Source organism: Engraulis encrasicolus, chromosome 13 (assembly GCF_034702125.1).
Source record: "Engraulis encrasicolus isolate BLACKSEA-1 chromosome 13, IST_EnEncr_1.0, whole genome shotgun sequence".
NCBI lineage: Eukaryota > Metazoa > Chordata > Actinopteri > Clupeiformes > Engraulidae > Engraulis > Engraulis encrasicolus.
The window spans coordinates 56,173,453-56,193,856 of record NC_085869.1 but is presented as its reverse complement, the minus strand read 5'-3'; the positions used below and the strand labels follow the sequence as shown (position 1 = coordinate 56,193,856).

Here is a 20,404-nt window from a genome sequence, read left to right as displayed (position 1 = left end):
AAAAAGGATTCTAAGTGTGCGGACTCCTCACTCTGAAAACTACAGGTAACATTCAGGTAACTTAAAAATGGTGTTAAGTTTATTCTTTGGTCAGTGTAACATTATTAGAGTTAATGCTACTCATACTACAACAGTGCAATGGCAGGGATATTTCTTAATCCATTTTAGCCTAAGCCCTTTTGGGGAAAAGGTGCCCTCTCCCTATTAAAACCTAAATATCTCAGTCTCTGAAGCACATAAAAACGTGAAATAAGTTGCATTTTTTAAGCTAGAACCTTCAGTTTGCACAATAATGTGTTCATTCAGCCCGAACATATCCACATTTTTTAATAAAACAGCTCAAATCTCAAGAACCTTAATGCAGCGTATATGTCGCTCCAGGACACAATGGGTTAATCTTCATTTGGTATGTGCAGTTGATTCCTTGCATGCAACACCTTTCAAAAGTTATCAAATATCATGTGTGTTCCCTCAAAGAAGAAAAACCCTAAAACTGTGTTATTATCATAATAGTGTGGTAATATGCTGTCAGGGGCGGAGTTTTGTGATGTTGCTGCCCCCTTCGCTAATTCCATCCGGTTGAGTCATCTCTAGGACCTCCCCCACCTCACACTGCCGCTCATGTATGCGTTGGACACCATACAGGACTGTTGGGCAACTGACCTGGGACTGTTGTGATGCATGCAGATGTTGCTCCTGTATGCGACACCTTTTACTGTGGACAATATAGGTTTTAGGGCATACAACCTCTCACCTGGTACAGCTGTGATATGTGCGTGGCAGATGTCACTCCCGTACGTGTTGGACACCTCGCAGGACCACTTGCCCGTGCAGTCCTTACTGCACTCCTTCACCGATTCTAGGACGCAGCGGTTGCCGATCACCTGCGGGTTGTAGCCGTTGGGTGTCGTCAGCTTCTTGCCGTCCTTGTACCAGTTGACTGTCAGCTTCTGTGCTCCGGCGAAGGTACACTCCAGCTTCATCTTCTTGCTCATGGGCACTTTTTGGTCCTTCAGCTTTGTGACGAAGCTAGCTGGCTCTTTAGACATGGAAAACAGATTCATATTCATTAGCTTCACTATTATTAACGTCATTTATCAGGGTTGGCCCTTCAGCTTTTATGAGCAAGCTAGCTGGAACTGTAGAAACAGAGGCATTGTTATTGGGGCTGCCGTGGCCTAATGGTTAGGGAGGTGGTCTTAATATCAAAAGGTTGCTGGTTCAAATCCCACCCTTACCACTCCCTACACCTCCATCCATGCCTGAAGTGCTCTTCAGCAAGGTGCCTTTACCCCACATTGCTCTAGGGACTATAACCAATACCCTGTAAATAACTGAAGTCACTTTGGATAAAAGTATCTGCTAAGTGTAATATACTGTAATGTTATTGAGGCAATACAATTGTATGTATTTTTACAGGGTGGAGTGGCGTCAGCCCTATGGTCCCACGAGGAAGCTAGCTTGCACTGGATACAGAGACATTATTATAGAGGCAATGATTTGCATCTTACTGTGTGTGGCGCCAAAGGTTTTAGTAGGGTTATGTTACACTCTATATCATCAAGATGTTGCTAGCTGGCTCTTGGTAGGTGATAGGGGAAATATTTATTAACTCCATTTATACTGTTGATGATCAGTGGATAAAGAGTTCACAATACTAGCCTGGTCTTATTCTTGTACTAATGTCATTCATTCAGAGGTTCTACAACTGGGGTGTCAAACATAAGGCATGGGGGCCGGATGCGGCCTGCCAAATGTTTTATACGGCCTCAGACTCAGGTGAGATTATAGCCCATTTCTAGGGTGTTGCAGAACAAATTTGGCTTTTGAGTGCCATTGCCAGTCAATGCTACTGATGTTGGCTACCTGCTGACATCCACCTCAAGATGATTGACTAGCAATGCAATTCCGGCATGAAGAAAAGAATGGCGATATTTTGCGATTATGTTACTGGTACGGACTACTTGAGATCAAATTGACTGTATGTGGCCCCTGAGCCAAACTGAGTTTGGAACATGGTGGTGATGACATTGGTGATGACATTGAATACTATTGGCCATCAGCCCAGGGAACTAAGCCCAGGAAATTAAGCCCAGGTTAAAGGCGATAGGGCAAATAGTATTTGTTGTATAGAGCTTGAAAGTGACGTCACTTCCCCCGAATTCATGGGACCTTAACAGCGTTTTTAGCCGAAAATCGTAGCATGTAATCCAATGGCGGAATTAAAATGATATTTCGATCCTCTTCGAGTTGTGCCACGAGCTCCACATATGTTGTTTCTGATATTTTTGTTAAATTTTTCGTACGAACCCCCAAAATTTTTAAAAAGTTATGTTTCTTCACATTTTTCATGCAGACGGCCTCGGAACAAAACATTGATACTTCTGCATGAATAATCTTTATCTAGCATCTTAAACAGCATATTTGTAGCCCAGCGTGCTTGAGATCAGAAGATATGTTGTTAGATGGTCATCTTAGATCCCGTGAAATGCGGAACTAAGGGGCGGGACTTTCAAGCTCTATTTGTCTTTTGCTGTACAGATATTGAAAGCAGTAAATGGTTATTTCTGAACGTGTCGGTTACGCACCTGTCTTCATGGTCACCTGTGCAGAGCACATGTCTGATCCGTAGGAATTGGTCACTTCACAGGTGTACCTGCCAAGTGTGTCCTTGTCAAAGGCCTGCAGGCCTTCCAACACGCAGGTGTGTCCCTCCACCTTCATCTTGTATTTGCTGGAGCCCTCCAGCGTCTTGCCGTCCTTGAACCATGCCACTGACACCTTGGGGGCACCCTTGAAGCTGCACTCCAGCCTCAGGTGTTCGCCCACCAGGAAGTGGGCGTTCTCCAGCTTCTTGACAAAGCGTGCAGGTTCTAGAATTACACAAAAGAACTCGTTGATTAATGCCCGTGGATCTGAGTGTCAAAGGCGTAGTGTACAAACAGACTTATCAAATAAATTAGTATTGAACAATGATGAGACAGATTGAGGGAATAAGACTGTTCAGGAAATCACTTATGTCCTTGTAATGTCGTTGTAATTACTGTCTTAAGCACATAATTCAGGCCATGGTGGTCACACGGCAATACAATGAATGAAATGGATTTGCATGAGATTTGGCTGTGAATCTCAGTGGGGATTTGCCTAATTGATATGGGGATAACCATGGCGTGAAAAGGCTTAAATACCAAATGTAAATAGTATCCCCTTTGGCACAGAGTTTCAGTCTGTTCAGTATTTGCTGAAATGACTAAAATGTTGCTATGACAGTAGCTAAGTAGCCCCTTTACCAGGCACCATCCCACCACTGGGACGTTGTAATGGTCATTGAAAACTTAAATACCATAGTACTACACCACTATGACAGTGCACATGGTGTTTAGTAATATATTACGACTTGGTCATTGCCATTCTAGTAACAGGTAATTAAGAACAGGGGTAGTGTCAAGGGGTAGATAACTGATTAAGACTTTGTAAGTCATTACAATTTTTGTAACAGTTAGGTTATAACAGAGGCTCTGCGCAAAGTGGTTAATAAGAACCTCTGTATTGGTTTGCCTACCTGATATGGGGACGACCATGGCGTGGCAGAGGGCTGTTCCGTAGCAGTTGCTAATCTCACAGGAGTATCTTCCAGCCGTGCCCTTGTTGCACTCGTACAGGCCCTCAAGGATGCAAGAATGGTCTGTAACCTTGGTGTTGTACCGGTAGGAGGCGTACAGCTGCTTGCCGTCCTTGTACCAGGTGACGAAGAGCTTGGGTGCTCCGGTGAAGCGGCACTCCAGTCTCAGCTTATGGCTCATGGGGATCAGGACATTCTCTAGCTTCTTCACGAAGCAAGGAGTCTCTGGAGGACAGAGGGGAGCACACAACAGTTAACATGTTAATACATATAGGGTAGCCACATGATACATGACTTCTTCACGAAGCAAGGAGACTCTGGAGGAGGGAGAGGAGGGGAGGACACACGTTAAGAGTTAACATGTTAATACCTAACTGTCTGTATAACTAATGAATAAACTAATGAACTGTAAGTGTAACTAATGAAGCAAGGAGTCTGCAGGAGGGAGGGAGAGAAAGGGGTAACGGTTTAGAATAGGATATGGAAAGGGCTAACACACTAATAGCTGGGAGTTTCTAGAGGAGAGGGAGGAAGAGGACACACACTTTAGAATAGAGCTCACATGCTATACACACTTTAGAATAGCAAGGAGTCTCTGGAGGAGGGGAGGAACGTGATGCATGTTATGATAGGCGAGGTCAGGGAAAAGTCAGTGCACTAGAAAGATGCAGTACATTTCCACCGACACACCTCATCCAACCTGGAGAATGGGGGGAGTGTTGCATCAGAGGAAGTGGTGGATTGTCACACAGGGAAGCTGCGGGGTGTGAGCATGGCTGGGGGTCTACCATGCGGGCGATGGAACCTGAAGGATAATATATCTGTGCACCTGGACGCGGTCTTGGGAAAAGAGACACCTAGGAGTCCTCCGAGTTGTCCCCAAATTAACTGCCACTATACTTGGAGTATCCAGCAATGATGAGTCAGTGCGTGAGCTAGCCGCTTCGCTTGGGGTAAGCTAACACTGCTCTCCATCTCTCCGGGTGCTACACTTCACACACTCAACAGTAGTCATTAGAGTAGCCACAGAGTCATACACTAGCACTAACATGTTATGTGCATTCACATGGACAGAGCGGACAGAGCCCTAGCATTCTGACAGAGCCCTCCCTCGATTCTGCTAGTTGCGGTGCATATACCTCCCACTAACAACAAAAGTGACCGGAGCAAGGCACTAAATGAGCTGTATCGGGCCGTCAGTGAACAACAAAATGCACAACTGGATGCCTTCACAATTTCTGCTGGAGATTTCAACCACGACAACCTCAGAACAGTTCTACAGAAATTTCCCAACAAGCTTCCCAACAAACTGGACAAAATCCCCTGGACCTGGTTTACACCCTACAAAAAGAGGCATACAAAGCCAAAGTCAGTTCTGAAGGAGGTGAGGGTGTGGCCTGAGGGGGCTGTCTCGGAACTTCAGAACTGCTTTGGTCGAGGGTAGAACAGGCTGAGCCAAAGTTTAAACCAAACATTTCTTAGTCCCCAATAGAACGTCCCTGCTTAAGCAACGTCACTGCTTTGAACAGGCCTCTACTCAGAACGGTTAGAAATGCTCAAAGTTGATTGGTTCCCGACAAAGTGGGTGGAGTTCCCGCTGTAGCGGCATCCAGATTCTACCTGCACAAGGTCCTGGCCTTAGTGAGTGTAGCTGAGCCGAAGGCGTTGCGTCACCACTAAGGCAGAGCCTGGGTACCTACGACCAACCCCTGTGCCTGTCCTCTGCCAGCATGAAAAGGAAACTAGCCAACATCAACCCTTGTAAAGCAGCAGGGCCGGACAACATACCAGGTAGAGTACTGAAAGGCTGTGCAGAGGAGCTGAAAGATGTTTTCACAGATATCGTCAACACCTCCCTGGAGTAATTCATCAGCCCATCACTTCTCAAAGCTGCCACCATCATCATACCCGTGCCGAAGAAATAATCACCATCCGAATTTAACGATTACCGTCCTGTAGCACTGACACCCATCATTATGAAGTGCTTCGATCGACTGGTCATGTCACACATAAAAGCTACCCTACCCCTCACCCTGGACCCCTTCCAGTTTGCATACCAAGCCAAACGATCCACGGAGGGTGCAACCTGCTCTGCCCTCCATCCCGCCCTCACCCACTTGGACAATAAGACTCATATGTGAGAATGCTGTTCATTGACTTCAGTTCAGCATTTAATACCATAACACCACAACTCATTAGCAAACTGGACAAGCTAGGAGTCAGCACCTCCCTCTACAACTGGCTGCTGGACTTCCTCTTGCAGAGACCGCAAGCAGTATGTGTCGGGAACAACACCTCAAGCATACTGACCCTGAGCATGGGGGCCCCGCAAGGTTGTGTGCTTAGCCTCCTGATGTTCACGCTGCTGACACATGACTGAACAACGACCCACAGCACCAACCATCTGGTGAGGTTTGCGGACGATACAACGCTGGTGGGCCTCATCACTAAGGGCGATGAGACTCACTACAGAAAAGAAGTAGACCTGCTGGCCAAATGGTGCAAGGACAACAACCTCCTGCTGAATGTCAGCAAGACCAAGGAGATTGTTGTCAACTTTCAGAGGGGCCAAAAACAACTGCAACCATTGACCATTGACGGTGATGCTGTGGAGAGAGTGAGCAGCACACAATTCCTTGGAGTGCACATCAGTGATCACAGCATCACTACTTCTTGTGCAAACTGAAGAAGGCAAGTGCTACACCCCCCATCATGACAACATTCTACAGAGAAAGCCATCGAGAGCATCCTGACCAGCTGCATCACACCCTATGTCTCATTCCACGCACTTGTGTCAGTGCACTGACGGTTAGTGCATAGTGCTCACAGTGCACTGAGGCTTTCAGTGCATAGTGTCGTGGAAATGATTGAGCACTATGCACTGTGCCCTCACTGGAAGTGCCGGCTGAGCATAGCATCAGCTCACCAAAATATTGTTTGGCTGCTATGTAGAGTAAACTGGTCCACTTCGGAAAGACTAGGCCAGGGATGACTGGAGCACTCAGATACTTTTTAGTATTTTATTGTGGTGAAAACATAATGACTGACGTTTCGACGCTGTGTGCGTCTTCTTCAGAGTCAAATTGTTGGGCTGCTGTTTACATTGCACAGCGTCTCGTGCTTGTAGTTACATTTCATTCACCCCAAAAGGCAACTTACAGGCCTACAATACTTGGTTTGGCATGAAAAGGTTGGAGTCTCAGCAACATTACTTGCAGAGTTAGCCCTTGTGTTGTGCTCAAAAGCTGCATACACCTGTGGTGTTCGGGTCATTTTTGACCCGTGATAGCAAAACTCAGCCATAAAATACCTAAAAACACTAGTTCTCATCAAATATTGTTTTTCATCTCATAGCGAACTTGGTATGTATTCATATCCATGGAAATACTACTTTATTTATTCATCTTTTTGACTTTACAGGTCTTTCATCTTACATTATGCAAATCGTTTTTGATTACCAAAATGACCACAGCTTATATGAGAGTACAACAACCCCCAAATTTATTTTATTTGTTTTTCTCCAATATTAGAAAATATCATCAATAGTGACATTTGTGGTGTTCGGGTCCAACCAACCCAAAGAGATTTATAGCAGGATAAAGACCAAATGTAAACTAAATTGGTTTTTCGGTGCACAAAATGAATGTTTAAATATGTTGACTTGGTGTTTTTCAATATTGATATGATTTTAGTGTGGTAAATATACGAAATAACAATTCTGTCAGATTCACAGCTATTTCACCAATCTAATGCGAAGATATAGGAAATGAACACCTCAATGAACATGAAAAAAGTCACACTATTCATCTGAATGCACTATGCTATGAATATGGACCATTATCTTATCGCAACATCAACTTTATGGAAAGTGTAAGACCAGTTCTACATGTTTGGGTGCCATTATGGATTTTTGATACATTTTTTGGACAAAAAAATGTGCAAAAATGTATTTTTCAAAGAAATGTGCAAAAATGATCATGATATAATGCAGAAATGAATTCCCTGACCATGAAAGCATATAAGTAGACACCAGAAATACATCTGTACTCCTTTCACAACAGGAGATATGACACATTGTAGTGTATGGGACTGTCCGACAGCCATCTTGGATTTGTAATATGAATTTGCATTTTTTTTTTTAAGGCAAGAAATATATTTTCCTCACCATGAATCACCAAATTGAGGACAAAGGGCAACCAACAGCTTTACAGAAATGCATACAACAACCAAAAATCTATGCCGGGTCAATTTTGACCCGAACATCACAGATGTAACTTATATTTAAAATGTACTAAAATGACAAAACATATTTTTTTGTGTTGAAATGATTGTGACTGAGGATTAGATGAAGCCTCATTCCAGGACAATAAAGGAAAGTGTGTTTTTTTTAACTTAAACTTGAAAACGGGGCAAAAATGACCCGAACACAACAGAGGAGTTAGGAGACCTTTGGCCACACTTTTCTACTGAATTGAACGCTGGTGTTTCTTCCGTTTCACTGTTAATATGGTGTCTGTTTAGTGTGTGCAGTGTCCATCGTTCAAACACTGTGTTTCCCGACATTGTTAGGGGATCATCCGGGTGCTTTCAGTGCACTGACTGACTGAATTTTCAGCGTGTGCGCCCTATGTACTGAAGCATAGTGCCTGAAGTGCTCAAGTGCTTCCCTCCTTGCAGGGCATTTACATCACCCTCCTCACCCGCAAAGCACTGATGATCATCAAGGACACAAGCCACCATGCACACAAACTCTTCAGTCTCCTGCCCTCTGGAAAGAGGTACGGTGCTCCCGTACTACCAGACTAGCAAACAGCTCCATACACCAAGCAATCAGAATGCTGAACACTCAACCCACCCTCCAATCACTGACAGCCCCCCATAAGACAATGTAAATATTGCACATTACAAATTACTCACTTTATTATTTCACAATGATACTATCACTATGTCAGAATTGTCACAATAGGACATTATTGAAAATGCATAAAAATATCTCTTGTAATATATTATGTTCTCTGTATGTCTTCTGTTGCCCAGTTTTGCACTTTAAATGTCTGAATGTGTATTGCATAGTTACTCTAGGTGTACTGTATGTGTGCTGTCTATGTCTATACTGTCTATGTCTATACCTAAAGTATGTACTGTATGTCTGCATGGGAAAGTAAGAAGCGTAATTTCAATTCTTTGTATGACCAGTGCATGTAAAGGAATTGACAATAAAGCCGACTTGACTTGACTAAAGCATAGCGAGTCTTTGGATGAGGGAGAGGAAGGGGGAGTAACACAACACTTAAAGATAGCATTCAGATATTACCATTAGTCTTATATCTTTTAATACTAAGGGTGCTTATGATGATAAGGTCAGGAGGGCGTTGGCAGGCTTGTGATGAGGTCAAGGGGGCGTTTTGTTCAATAAAGGTTTAGAAACATCGCTGTAAATAAACAGGCATGATGAAACCAGCTTGAGGTACAGTAGGTGTGAACTCACCTGACTCAGCAGTGACCTTGGCACAGCAGACGGCTGTTCCATAGGAATTGCTGAGTTCACAGGAGTACACCCCAGTGGTCTTCTTGGTGGTCTTGTGCAGGAACTCCAGCGTGCAGGAGTTGTTGCTGACCTTGGTGTTGTACCTGTAGGAGGCGTAGACCTGCTTGCCGTCCTTATACCAGGTGACGAAGAGCTTCTGGGCTCCGGTGAAGGTGCACTGCAGCTTGATCTTCTTGCCGATTGGAATCGTCATGGGAGACAACTTCTTCACGAAGTGGGGAGTTTCTGAAAGCAGAAGAATATTATGTTGCATTTATGTCACGTTAAAATCATGGAATGGAATGTTATGTGATGGCTTTGAAAGGCTTCAATTTGTTAGCCTCCATTTCTCACTCTGTAACTTTAGCTGTAAAGCAGCATTTAGCTGTACAACATTTCGCATTTAGGTTAATTTAGATGCACAGAAACCAGACAGACCTGTTCCCACAGTGATGTCGGCATAGCAGACGTCTGTTCCATGTCCATTGCTGATCTCGCAGGAGTATCTTCCGGCGGTCGCTGAGGAGCTGCCGTACAACCCTTCTAGAATGCACCTGTTGCTCACCAGCTTAGTGTTGAAGCGGTAGGAGGCGTAGAGCTGCTTGCCATCCTTGTACCAGGTGACAAACATTCCGGAAGCTCCGGTGAAGGAACATTCCAGAGTCATTTTCTGGCCAGGGTAGACCTGCACGTTGGACAGCTTCTTCACGAAATGTGGAGCATCTGAGGAGAGGTATGATTACGCATGAATTATGATGAAAGTGTAAGTGACGTAAGTGATTGAGTCATACATAACATCACAACCCACAGTGCACGCAATGAAATTCAATCTCTGCACCAAACCATCATTATACAGATCTGGGTACATGACTAGACTTGAGAGTAGACCTTTTTCTGTATATATTCATTAGAGGACAGCTGAGAGCAGAACGTAGGATAGAGAGATGGGGAAGGACTGGCAAAAGAATTGCATTAATACCCTGCTGTGGGCAGACAGGACACATGAGAATTGCTCACCTGCGACGATGGTGACGTGAGCGTAGCACTTGTCGGATCCGAACCTGTTGACCACCTGACAGGTGTATTTGCCGGCTACGTCCTTGGCGCAGGGCTTCAGGTACTCCAGCACACAGGTGTTGCCGCTCACCTGGGTGACAGGACAAGACGAACAAGACAAGACAAAGTGGAAACCAAACAGTCAACACAATTGTAATGGAGAAATTGAAATTGAATTGGCATTTAAGGCATTGACACTCGCAATGGAAATGTGTAAAATGTATGCATTTCCATTGATGGAAATACAATTACAATTTCAGGACAAACCAAACCAAAGGGTTGCTGCTCGCAGTGGAAACCAAACAGTCAACAGAGGGAACACAATTTAAATATCAGGACAAAGCAAACTCAAAGTGTTGCTGGAGAAACCATACAGTCAGTTGTGGATTAATGAAGAAGCCTACTGCAACAGGCCAACTGGGCTCAATAGTGGAACACTGGGGGAAGATGAAACCCTAAATCTCCAACCTAGAAATAATAATAATAACTAGAAATGCACTCAGAGAGGAGTTAAATGGAATGGAATGTAAAAATTCGCCCTATCCAGCAATGGTGAAGAAGTCCTGGTTCCGGATCGTGATCCAAATCACCACCAAAATTGAATCACTTGTTCCTTTCGTCATTTCCAACAACTCCACAAAATTTAATCCAAATTCATTTACAACCTTTTGAGTTATCCTGCTGACAGAAGACAAACAGAAAGACAAACCAACGCAACCGAAAACATAACCTCCTTGACGGAGGTTATAAAAATTCTTGACATAGAGTAAGGGCTTGAACTTCCAAATTCTGGACACTAGAAATCCCTCCCGCGATTTGGATGCCAATACAGTGTCACAGTCTGATTTAATAAACCTTTTGTCCATTCCTATGTTACTTATGGTCACTGTACCACAGTTTAACCAGCTGCACTTCATTCCTTAGTCTAAGTAGACTTACATGTTCCATGGACTGACCTTGGTTGTACCAGGTGGCACGTGTTGATATGTTACACTGTGTACAGTATCTGTACCCCCTGCAGTATCAGTACCCCTTACTCCATACTCTAGATTCAAGATTCAAGATTCAAGATTCAAGATTAGTTTATTACGTCTTATTATAGGTTTGAAGCCTATAAAGAGTAAAAATTGTTGTGTTTTTCTTGTGTCCTCAAAAAGATTTTAAAAATAAAAATAAAAAAGGGGGGGGGGGTGGAAAAAAGTGCAAAGAAAGTGCCTTGTTGTCTTCAGCATGAATTCAGTAATCTTATTGCTTGGTGGAAGAAACTACTTTGGAGTCTGGTAGTATGAGATTTCAGGCTTCTGTACCGTTTCCCAGATGGTAACATAGTAAACAGTCCATGGTTGGGGTGACTAGGATCATTTCTTTGCCTTCCTGATGCTCCTTCCCTCAAATAGCTCCAGTATGGAGGGTAAGTCACAGCCGCATATATTCTGAGCTGTACGCACAACCCTCTGTAGAGCTCTCCTGTTGGCTTGAGAGCAGTTCCCATACCATGCAGTAATGGTCCCCGTCAGAATGCTCTCGATGGTGCCTCTGTAAAACGACCTCAGGATCTTGGGTCTCATCCCAAACTTCCTCAATCGTCTGAGGTGGTACAGACGTTGCTGGCTTTTTTTAACAATGCGCTGTGTGTGACTGTCCCAGGTGAGGTCCTCTGAGATGGTAACGCCAAGGAATTTAACACTAGAACTACCAGGATTTTTCTGCCTACCTAGAAGTACCAGAGAGGGGTCATTTGACCCTGCGGCTTTTACCTAATACACTAATCACTCATTTTGTTATGGTAATGAGGCTGTTAGGGGCCGTGTGTGGGGTGAGGGGTGAGGGGGTCACACCTTACAGTGCTAACAGCCAAGACAAGCAGGGACAGACAGCTTCTTCCCAAGGGCTGTCAGCCTCCAAAATCACCACAGGTAAATAGCAACTTGCATGAAGATATCAGCAGCAAAGACAGATAGCACAGTTTGGCAGACAGTGTGTTGCAGTTTTTCTCCATTGGTTTGGCTCATTTCTTGAAACTGAGATGTCATTCTCAAAACATGGACAAATCGCAAAATTAATTTGCAGTTCCTCACAACAGAATGGCATTTATCATTGCTTTCATCAAATTTCAAATGCTTTTGTACATGTCTCAATCATTTAGTACATCCTTTTAAATGGCTATGTACAAGTATCCTACAGTTAACATAATCACCTTACATTTAGTAGAATTTTCAAATGAATGTACCTTGCTGATCTATCCCAATTGGTTGTTTCTCAGTGTTATGGTTGTCCTGAAAACATGTCAGCACATTTTCTTCATATACTGTAAGTCATCAATGAACGTGTGAATGTCCCATGTGATCATGACGAATCACATGACTGCAACAAGAAAATGGTTGAATTACAGTTTTTTCTCGATTGGTTTGGCTCATTTCTTGAAACTGAGATGACATTCCTATAACCATTGGGTCATTTGGCCAAACATTCTTACACTTCTGCACAACAGTTCAGATAACTAGCAAAATGTCATATACCTCCCAAAACACCTCATTCTTGCATCAGCACTAAACCGTCTCACATATAAATAGTCAGTACCATCAAAATGGCATAGCTCCTTCTCAATTGCTTTGGTTCAATTGCATTCATTTAGTCCTTCTGTCAAAATAGACTGGATGGTTCAGCATAACTACATGGATCCTCATCACTCGCTCATATCACCCCAAAAACAGTTTACCCATGTGTCAAAACTAAATTTCTTCCCCACATATATCATCAGTACCCCCAAAATACATTGTCCCATTTGCCATTGTGTAAGCACTGCCAGTCAAAATGGTTAGGTGTTTTATCTATGTTCAACTAACAGATTTCGACTATGTATTACAGTAAAATGAAAAAGTGAGTGAAACCATTGAAGTTTGACAACACAGATAATTTACCAAGGACATTTATCAGTAACTTTCTTTACTGTAAATTCATATACAGAAAGTAATGCCCATATATCACAGGTTTCTCATGGGTTTGGCTCATTTCTCAAAACAGAGATAACATTCTCAAAATAACATGGATAAATGCCAAAGCAACTAGCAATTGTTCAAAACAGAATGTCGTTTGAAAAAATGTCATGAAATTAGCCAAATAACAGAGGAAACTGTAGTATACACGGTTGTAAAATTATTTTCTACTAACTAGTAAAGTTACAATACCATCTGACCTGTTGAACACTGTCACAAATTTACTATGTAATGAAATTCTTAAAATATGATGTCCTTGACTGTTTTGGGAATTGCGTAGACCACTTCGCATATGATGACTTACACAATGAAATAATGCTGACGTGTTTTGGAGAGGGCAACCATTAGACTGAGAATTGTCTAATTCGTTTAGATAGGCAAGGTCAATTTATTTGGAAAATGTGCTAAATGTATGCTGAATGTGTCAACTGAAGGGTATTTGTACATATCCATCTGCAGAGATGTACTAAACATTTGAGACATGTACAAAGCATTTGATATCAGATGAAAGCAATGAAAAATGCCATTCATTCTGTTTTGGGAAATTGCAAGTTGGTTTGGGGATTTGTCCGTGTTGTTTTGAGAATGTCATCTCAGTTTCGAGAAATTAGCCAAACCAATCGAGAAAAACTGTAACGTGTGAATCTCCCATGCCATGTGACCATAACGACTCATGTCAATGCAACCTGGCAATTGTTAGATGGATAAATACCAATGCATGTGGACTACTGCTTCATTTCCCTCAAGAATTTTGTGGTGAAAGAAGCTCCTCTCCAAGGAACGAAGATGCAGAGATACAGCACTCAACAGGCATTGGAAATGATCCACACACGCACACACACACACACACACACTGTGTCTCAAGTGACAGCTGTGAGCTGCTAACAGCCACATTTCCACAACAAAAGGAGTGTCCGCAGGGGGTCCAAAGGGTCAAATGACCCTCTTGTGGGGCTTTTAGGTAAAAAGGTCAATGACCCTGTGTAGTTCTAGTGTTAAAGTCTCTCACCTCTCCACCTGTCAACGTTGATGTTAATGGTTTCAAACTGGTGTTCTTCTTTCCTCTGAAGTCAATTAATTTCATTTGTCTTTTTGACAAGTTGGACTCAACAAGTTGTTTCCTCTACACCACTCCATGAGGTTGTTTATTTCTTCCCTGTAGGCTGTTTCATCATTGTTTGAGATTAAACCGATAACAGTGGTATCATCTGCAAACTTGATGATGGTGTTGTTGTTGTGTATAGCCACACAGTCATGCGTATATAGAGAGTAGAGGAGAGGGCTCAGAACGCAACCTTGCGGAGCTCCCGTGCTGATGGTCAAGGAGGATGATGTGATGGAGCCCATTCTCACCACCTGTATCCGTGCTGAGAGGAAGTCTAGTATCCAGCTGCAAAGGCCACTGTGAATTCCTAGACTCCGGAGTTTGTCGTCGAGTATGCTGGGGACAATGGTGTTAAAGGCTGAACTGTAGTCCACAAACAGCATCCTTACATAGGTGTCTTTTTTCTCCAGGTGTGTTAGGGAGGTGTGCAGTGCGCTGGTGATGGCATCATCAGTTGATCTGTTCTGTCTGTAGGCAAACTGGTGACAGTCAAGCGTAGGTGGAATCATTTCGCAGATGATGTTCTTCACAAGCCTTTCAAAACATTTACTCACGATGGGGGTGAGGGCTACAGGTCGCCAATCGTTCAAGCTGGTGATTTGTTTTTTCTTAGGCACTGGAACAATGATAGATGACTTAAAGCTGCTTATAGACCATATCACTGACTTTGGCGGTGTACCTGCTGGAACCAGGCAGTTCCTTGCCGTCCTTGTACCAGGCGGCATGTTAATGTTGTACGTAATACGAACAGTAATGTATTATAATGTACATGTAACATACATGTTGTACTGTAATAAATACAGTATACCCCCCTGCCCCATAGACCATAATCAGCAGCATGAGTAAGTGGATAGAGTGGCAGACTTGTATCCCAAAGGTTGCCGGTTCGACTTTCGACCCACTAGGTTGGTGGGGGGAGTAATTAAACAATGCTCTCCCCCATCCACCTCCATGACTGAGGTACCCTGAGCATGGTACTGTCCCGCCACACTGCTCCTTTGGGTGGCCATTGGGAGCTCCCCCCTTGCACAGGTGAGGCATAAATGCAATTGTGTTATTAGCAGTGAGCACTATGTGTTGTGAGTGATGTTTATGGGGAGTTGGAGGTTCGCAGGTGGGCTTTCATAATACTGACCTTGGTTGTGTAGTCGCTGGAGGCCGGCAATTCCTTGCCATCCTTGCACCAGGTGGGCGTGACCTTGGAGGCACCAGCGAAGCTGCACTCCAGCCTCAGCTTCTGGCCCACAGAGAAGGACACATCCTTCAGCTTCTTCACGAAGCGCACAGGGTCTGGAATATACAGAATATATAGAGTATGTAGTATATTTAATAATGAAAATATTTAAATTTGTTCAACTTTGAATTCAGGTGGAATTTCATTCATTTATAAAACTCATATACCCATGGAAACTGATCAACAACTGATCAGCAACAATAACTTAGCGAACACATCTTGAACCGAGTGTAGCCTGTGTTATCAAGCACATCTTGAAGCATATGTTAGTGAACACCTCTTGCCACACTGACCTGGCTCTGCGGTGACCTGGGCGTAGCAGATGTCAGAGCCATGCTTGTTGGAGACCTCACAGGCGTATCTTCCTTTAGTCTGTGCGTTGCTCTCATAGAGGCACTCGAGGGTGCAGGTGTTCTTGGTGACCTTGGTGTTGTATCTGTATGAGGCGTAGACCTGCTTGCCGTCCTTGTACCAGGTGACAAACATCTTCTGGGCTCCCTTGAAGGTGCACTGGAGCTTGAGCTTGTCACAGAGTGGGAGAGTGGTGTCCTTCAGCTTTGTAACAAACTGAGGAGGCTCTGAGAAGAACAGAGAAGTAAAAAAAAATCTGAATAATTAAATTGAGTTAAGAATTACATTGAATATTCTGTTACACTTTACTTGAGGCCAGCATCATACGCATGACATAATCACGTCATAAAAGTGTCAAAACAGTGCCATGACACATGGATGAGTCATAAACATTTATCAACATCAATGTCAGAAATGTTTTATGGTCATGAAAAGTTGATATTGTTTGGGCTGTCTTTACCATGTCACCGAATGTCACTTAATGACAACAGTCTTAAAATGTCTATGTGGCATTGACATAATGTTTATGACATGTCCATGACTGTGTTACAACACCATTATACCACTGTCCTGACTGTCATGACTCAAAACTGCATGCTCTGAGAAGAAAACAATACCAATAATAGCGGGAAAAAAAATCAAGAATGATTATTGGTCCTGCAGTAAATTTGTCTTGGTCATTCACAGAGCTGCCACACACAAGACATAAAAGTAGTAATCGCAATAATAATAGTCACAGTACAAGCAATAATAGCACAAAAATCAGAGTTGTGTAGCCCCAAAATGCACGCCGTTCCACCAGTGGAATGCTGCAATAGTCATTGAAAAGTTAACTACCATAGTGCTACACTACTATGACATAACACAGGGTCTTTAGTAATGCACTACAACTTGGTCATTGCCATTCTGGTAACAGGAAAAATGTATAATGTTCTCTCTTAGCAAGATAAAGTAGAAGTAGAAGAACCCTTACAGATGGAATTACAACACTAGCAGTATGTTATAACAAAGTTGAAACCATGTAATATCATATCACTAGTGTTGTAATTACATTTTTAAGAGTACTTCTTTTTCTACATACAACTCTGACAAAAATGCATTACATATGGTACCCACCTGGCACAGCAACAACATGAGCGTGACAGATGTCTGATCCGTAGGCATTGCTGACCTCACAGGAGTAGATACCCGTGGTGTCCTTGGTGCACTCATACAGGCACTCAACCGAGCAGGTGTTCCTGGTCATCTTAGTGTTGTACCTGCAGAGATGATTGACAAGCAAGAGACGCGTCATAAGATACTGTATCTGTTAATGGGGTTGATTGTGTAGAACTTGAAGTGAGTGGATGGGATGATAATAGCCCGTTAACACACGCTGTTCCACCTCTGGAACATTGTAATGGTCACTGAAAAAACTTTATTTCCATAGGGCTACACCACTATGACAGTGCACAGGGCCTTAAGTAACACAATACGACTTAGCCATTGCCATTCTTGTAACAGCTCATTTACAACAAGAGCAAAATGAGGGGCAAAATATGAGCTTCTTGAAGTGGCTACAGTGTAGTTAGTGGAGGGGATGCAGTATTGCAGCTGTAGACCTCAGGATAAGCTGCTCACATAGGCCAGCACATTATGGTGCACACTGTTACTAGAGATGAATAAGAAAGAGACTGTTCATAACAAGTTTCATCTGGAATCAATACAGAAATCAATATTCTAAGATGCCATCATATGGCTGTCATTCCCCTTTAGGACACTAGCAGGGGTTCAGAATAAAATTTAATGGGAAAGTCATGCTCATCTATGAGACCGGTATTGACCCCGTGTAATTGCATTGATGATGCATAGTATGCTTTATCTGCGTTACCATGACAAGGCTCCCCATATACCACCAGATTCCAGCTAAGGCCCCACTGACATGTGTTCTTTAAAAAAATAATAATAATATTTTTTTTTTTCTTATAAAATAATAAGAACAGTAGTAATGTTCAGAGATGCAATAGATTATTATAATGCTGTTCTTAACTAATAGGAATATTGCTTTTTATGTTATTCATTCAGTTTACGCAGTAATTGTTTTTTTTTTGGTGCTATTGGCTGCCCTACTGAATATCTTTGGTACCTGTAGGAGGCGTAGAGCTGCTTGCCGTCCTTGTACCAGGTGACGAACATCTTGGGTGCTCCAGTGAAGGTGCACTCCAGCACAAGCTTCTTGCTCATGCCGATGGTCTGGTTCTTTAGCTTGGTCACGAAATGGGCTGGCTCTGGTTGAAACACAAGCAAAAGTATTAGAAAAGGCCAATAAATACAATATACAAGAGATTATCTGAGTTTTGAGTAATATCAGAGGTTATTGCAAATCTATCAGAGGTTATTGTTAATCTATTATTAATAATGGAGGTCCTCATCTTTTTTGTTATTGTAATGGCCAATGTTGCACAAAACTAACTTTAATACCATAACGGCATGATACGGTAGTATGATGTTTCACATCATTACGATCATTGTAGCTACTGACCTGTTGCCACGGTAACATCTGCATGACAGATGTCAGTTCCGTGTGAGTTGGACACTTCGCAGGAATAGCGTCCGGCATTCTCCGGCTTCATCCCGTACAGGCCCTCCAGGACGCAGGTGTTGCCCACCACCTTCGTGTTGTACCTGTAGGAGACAGAGGACACTATAAGATGCCCACACACTGACATCAGCTTACCCAGGACAACAATTAATTAACCTTTTAATCCTACTTTGTGTCCCATATTTATTTATATGCCCCAATACTATTATCACTAAGCTAGATGTTATTATACTAGGGCAATGTCAACATATGCATATTACAAACTACCTTTTATTATTTATTACTATTTCATAATGCTACTATCAGAAATGTTACACTAAGACATTGTATATGCACAACACATATGTCTGTATGTGTATATTGTATGGGTACTGTATGAGGACTGTCTATTTCTATACTGTCAATGTCTATACTAACGTATGTCTGTCTGCATGGGAAAGAAAGAAACATAATTTAAATTCCTTGTATGACCAGTGCATGTAATGAAATTGACAAATACAGAATACAATAAACAAAGTCTTGCCTTGACTAGTGAAGCAGGCTTGATCTCCCAGAGGCGGCAAGACTAAGCACATCTCTTGTAGCCTTTAAGAAGCAAGTAAAAACTCCTCTTTCGTGAGTATCTACTAGACTAATGTTTGAGCTGACCTAGCCTCAAGCCAGACATGCCAATAAATTGTTGCTCAGTATCTGACTACTTGTATTGCCTCATCATGACTGATGAAACATTTTCTTTGCTTTCAGTAGAAATGTAATGCATTGCAATGCATTGTAGAATCGAATCGAAACGTGAGGCCAGTGCCAATGCACACCACTAATATATATATATATCTATATATATATATATATATATATATATATATATATATATATAAAACCCTTATTTGTATCTGCACTTGTTGTTCTGTATATTTCCTGTACACTTCTATCACTGTCTGTACACTATCTGCTAGCGATGTTGGCTATAACTATGTCCTCTTTTGAAAGTCGCTTTGGTTATAAAGCGTCTGCCAAATGCAATGTAATGTAATTTAATGTAACACGCATATTCGGCCAAAAATCATATCCTGTCCTGTCAGTGATAAAATAGCGTAAAACAGCACAGCACAGATCCAGGCCTAGCTAGTATGGTCTATAACTACTATTGAATTTCATAATCTAATGGTTACCCTACATTAACATTTCGTCACTGACCAGCAGAAACCTTGTATGTCCCTTTTCTGGTATATTTAAATGTCTTTTTTTCTTTCAAAATCACTGTTTTCTAAATAAATAACATTTCAGCATTACAGAAGGGTGTGAATCATTTATAAAACTCATATACTCACAGAAACTGATCAATTGTACATATACATATATGTATATAATTTTTAAAATAAATTTTAAAAAATGAATTTGTTTCTGAACAGTCAGACGACAATGATTTAGTAACTCCTACCTGTAGGAGGCGTAGAGCTGTTTGCCATTCTTGTACCAGGTGATGAAGAGCTTAGGAGAGCCGGTGAACTTGCACTCCAGTCTGAGCTTCTTGCCCAGACCGAAGGAAGTATCCTTCAGCTTCTTCACAAACTGAGCTGGTTCTGAGAACAAACAAATAACAAAAATAAACTGATTTCTCAGGTTGTCTTCAAACAAAAACAAACCATACTAAATACTTAATTGCATACTCTGGGTTCCATAAAACACATAGAAAAGACTAAACAAATACAATACAAATACACATACAGGGTCCAACCATTAATATACAGTACATGCAAGAATCTATTCCACAGAAATATCCTGTGCAACTCTTTTTAGTGTCTGATTTTTTTTTTAAATATATATTTTTAGGGGCTTTCATGCCTTTATTTGATAGGACAGTCGAAGATGGTCACAGGAAGTGAATGGGACAGAGGGACAGGGGAGGATCGGGAAATGACCCCGGCCGGACTC

At 42.3% G+C, this 20,404-nt stretch overlaps 1 protein-coding gene across 1 annotated transcript in view; it reads right to left on the bottom strand.

Moving 5' to 3' along the window:
* Nucleotides 1-20,404, bottom strand: part of LOC134461428 (titin-like) — a 133,415-nt gene that overhangs the window by 13,235 nt on the left and 99,776 nt on the right. Inside the window, exons 30-41 of the mRNA XM_063214358.1 lie at nt 19,911-20,052; nt 18,413-18,555; nt 18,017-18,158; nt 17,008-17,150; nt 15,834-16,118; nt 15,442-15,596; nt 10,167-10,296; nt 9,588-9,872; nt 9,111-9,395; nt 3,563-3,847; nt 2,589-2,873; nt 755-1,039 (exon numbers count right to left, since the gene is read on the bottom strand). Coding sequence (XP_063070428.1) covers nt 755-1,039; nt 2,589-2,873; nt 3,563-3,847; nt 9,111-9,395; nt 9,588-9,872; nt 10,167-10,296; nt 15,442-15,596; nt 15,834-16,118; nt 17,008-17,150; nt 18,017-18,158; nt 18,413-18,555; nt 19,911-20,052 — 2,565 coding nt within the window. The remainder of the gene's footprint in view (nt 1-754; nt 1,040-2,588; nt 2,874-3,562; nt 3,848-9,110; nt 9,396-9,587; nt 9,873-10,166; nt 10,297-15,441; nt 15,597-15,833; nt 16,119-17,007; nt 17,151-18,016; nt 18,159-18,412; nt 18,556-19,910; nt 20,053-20,404) is intronic.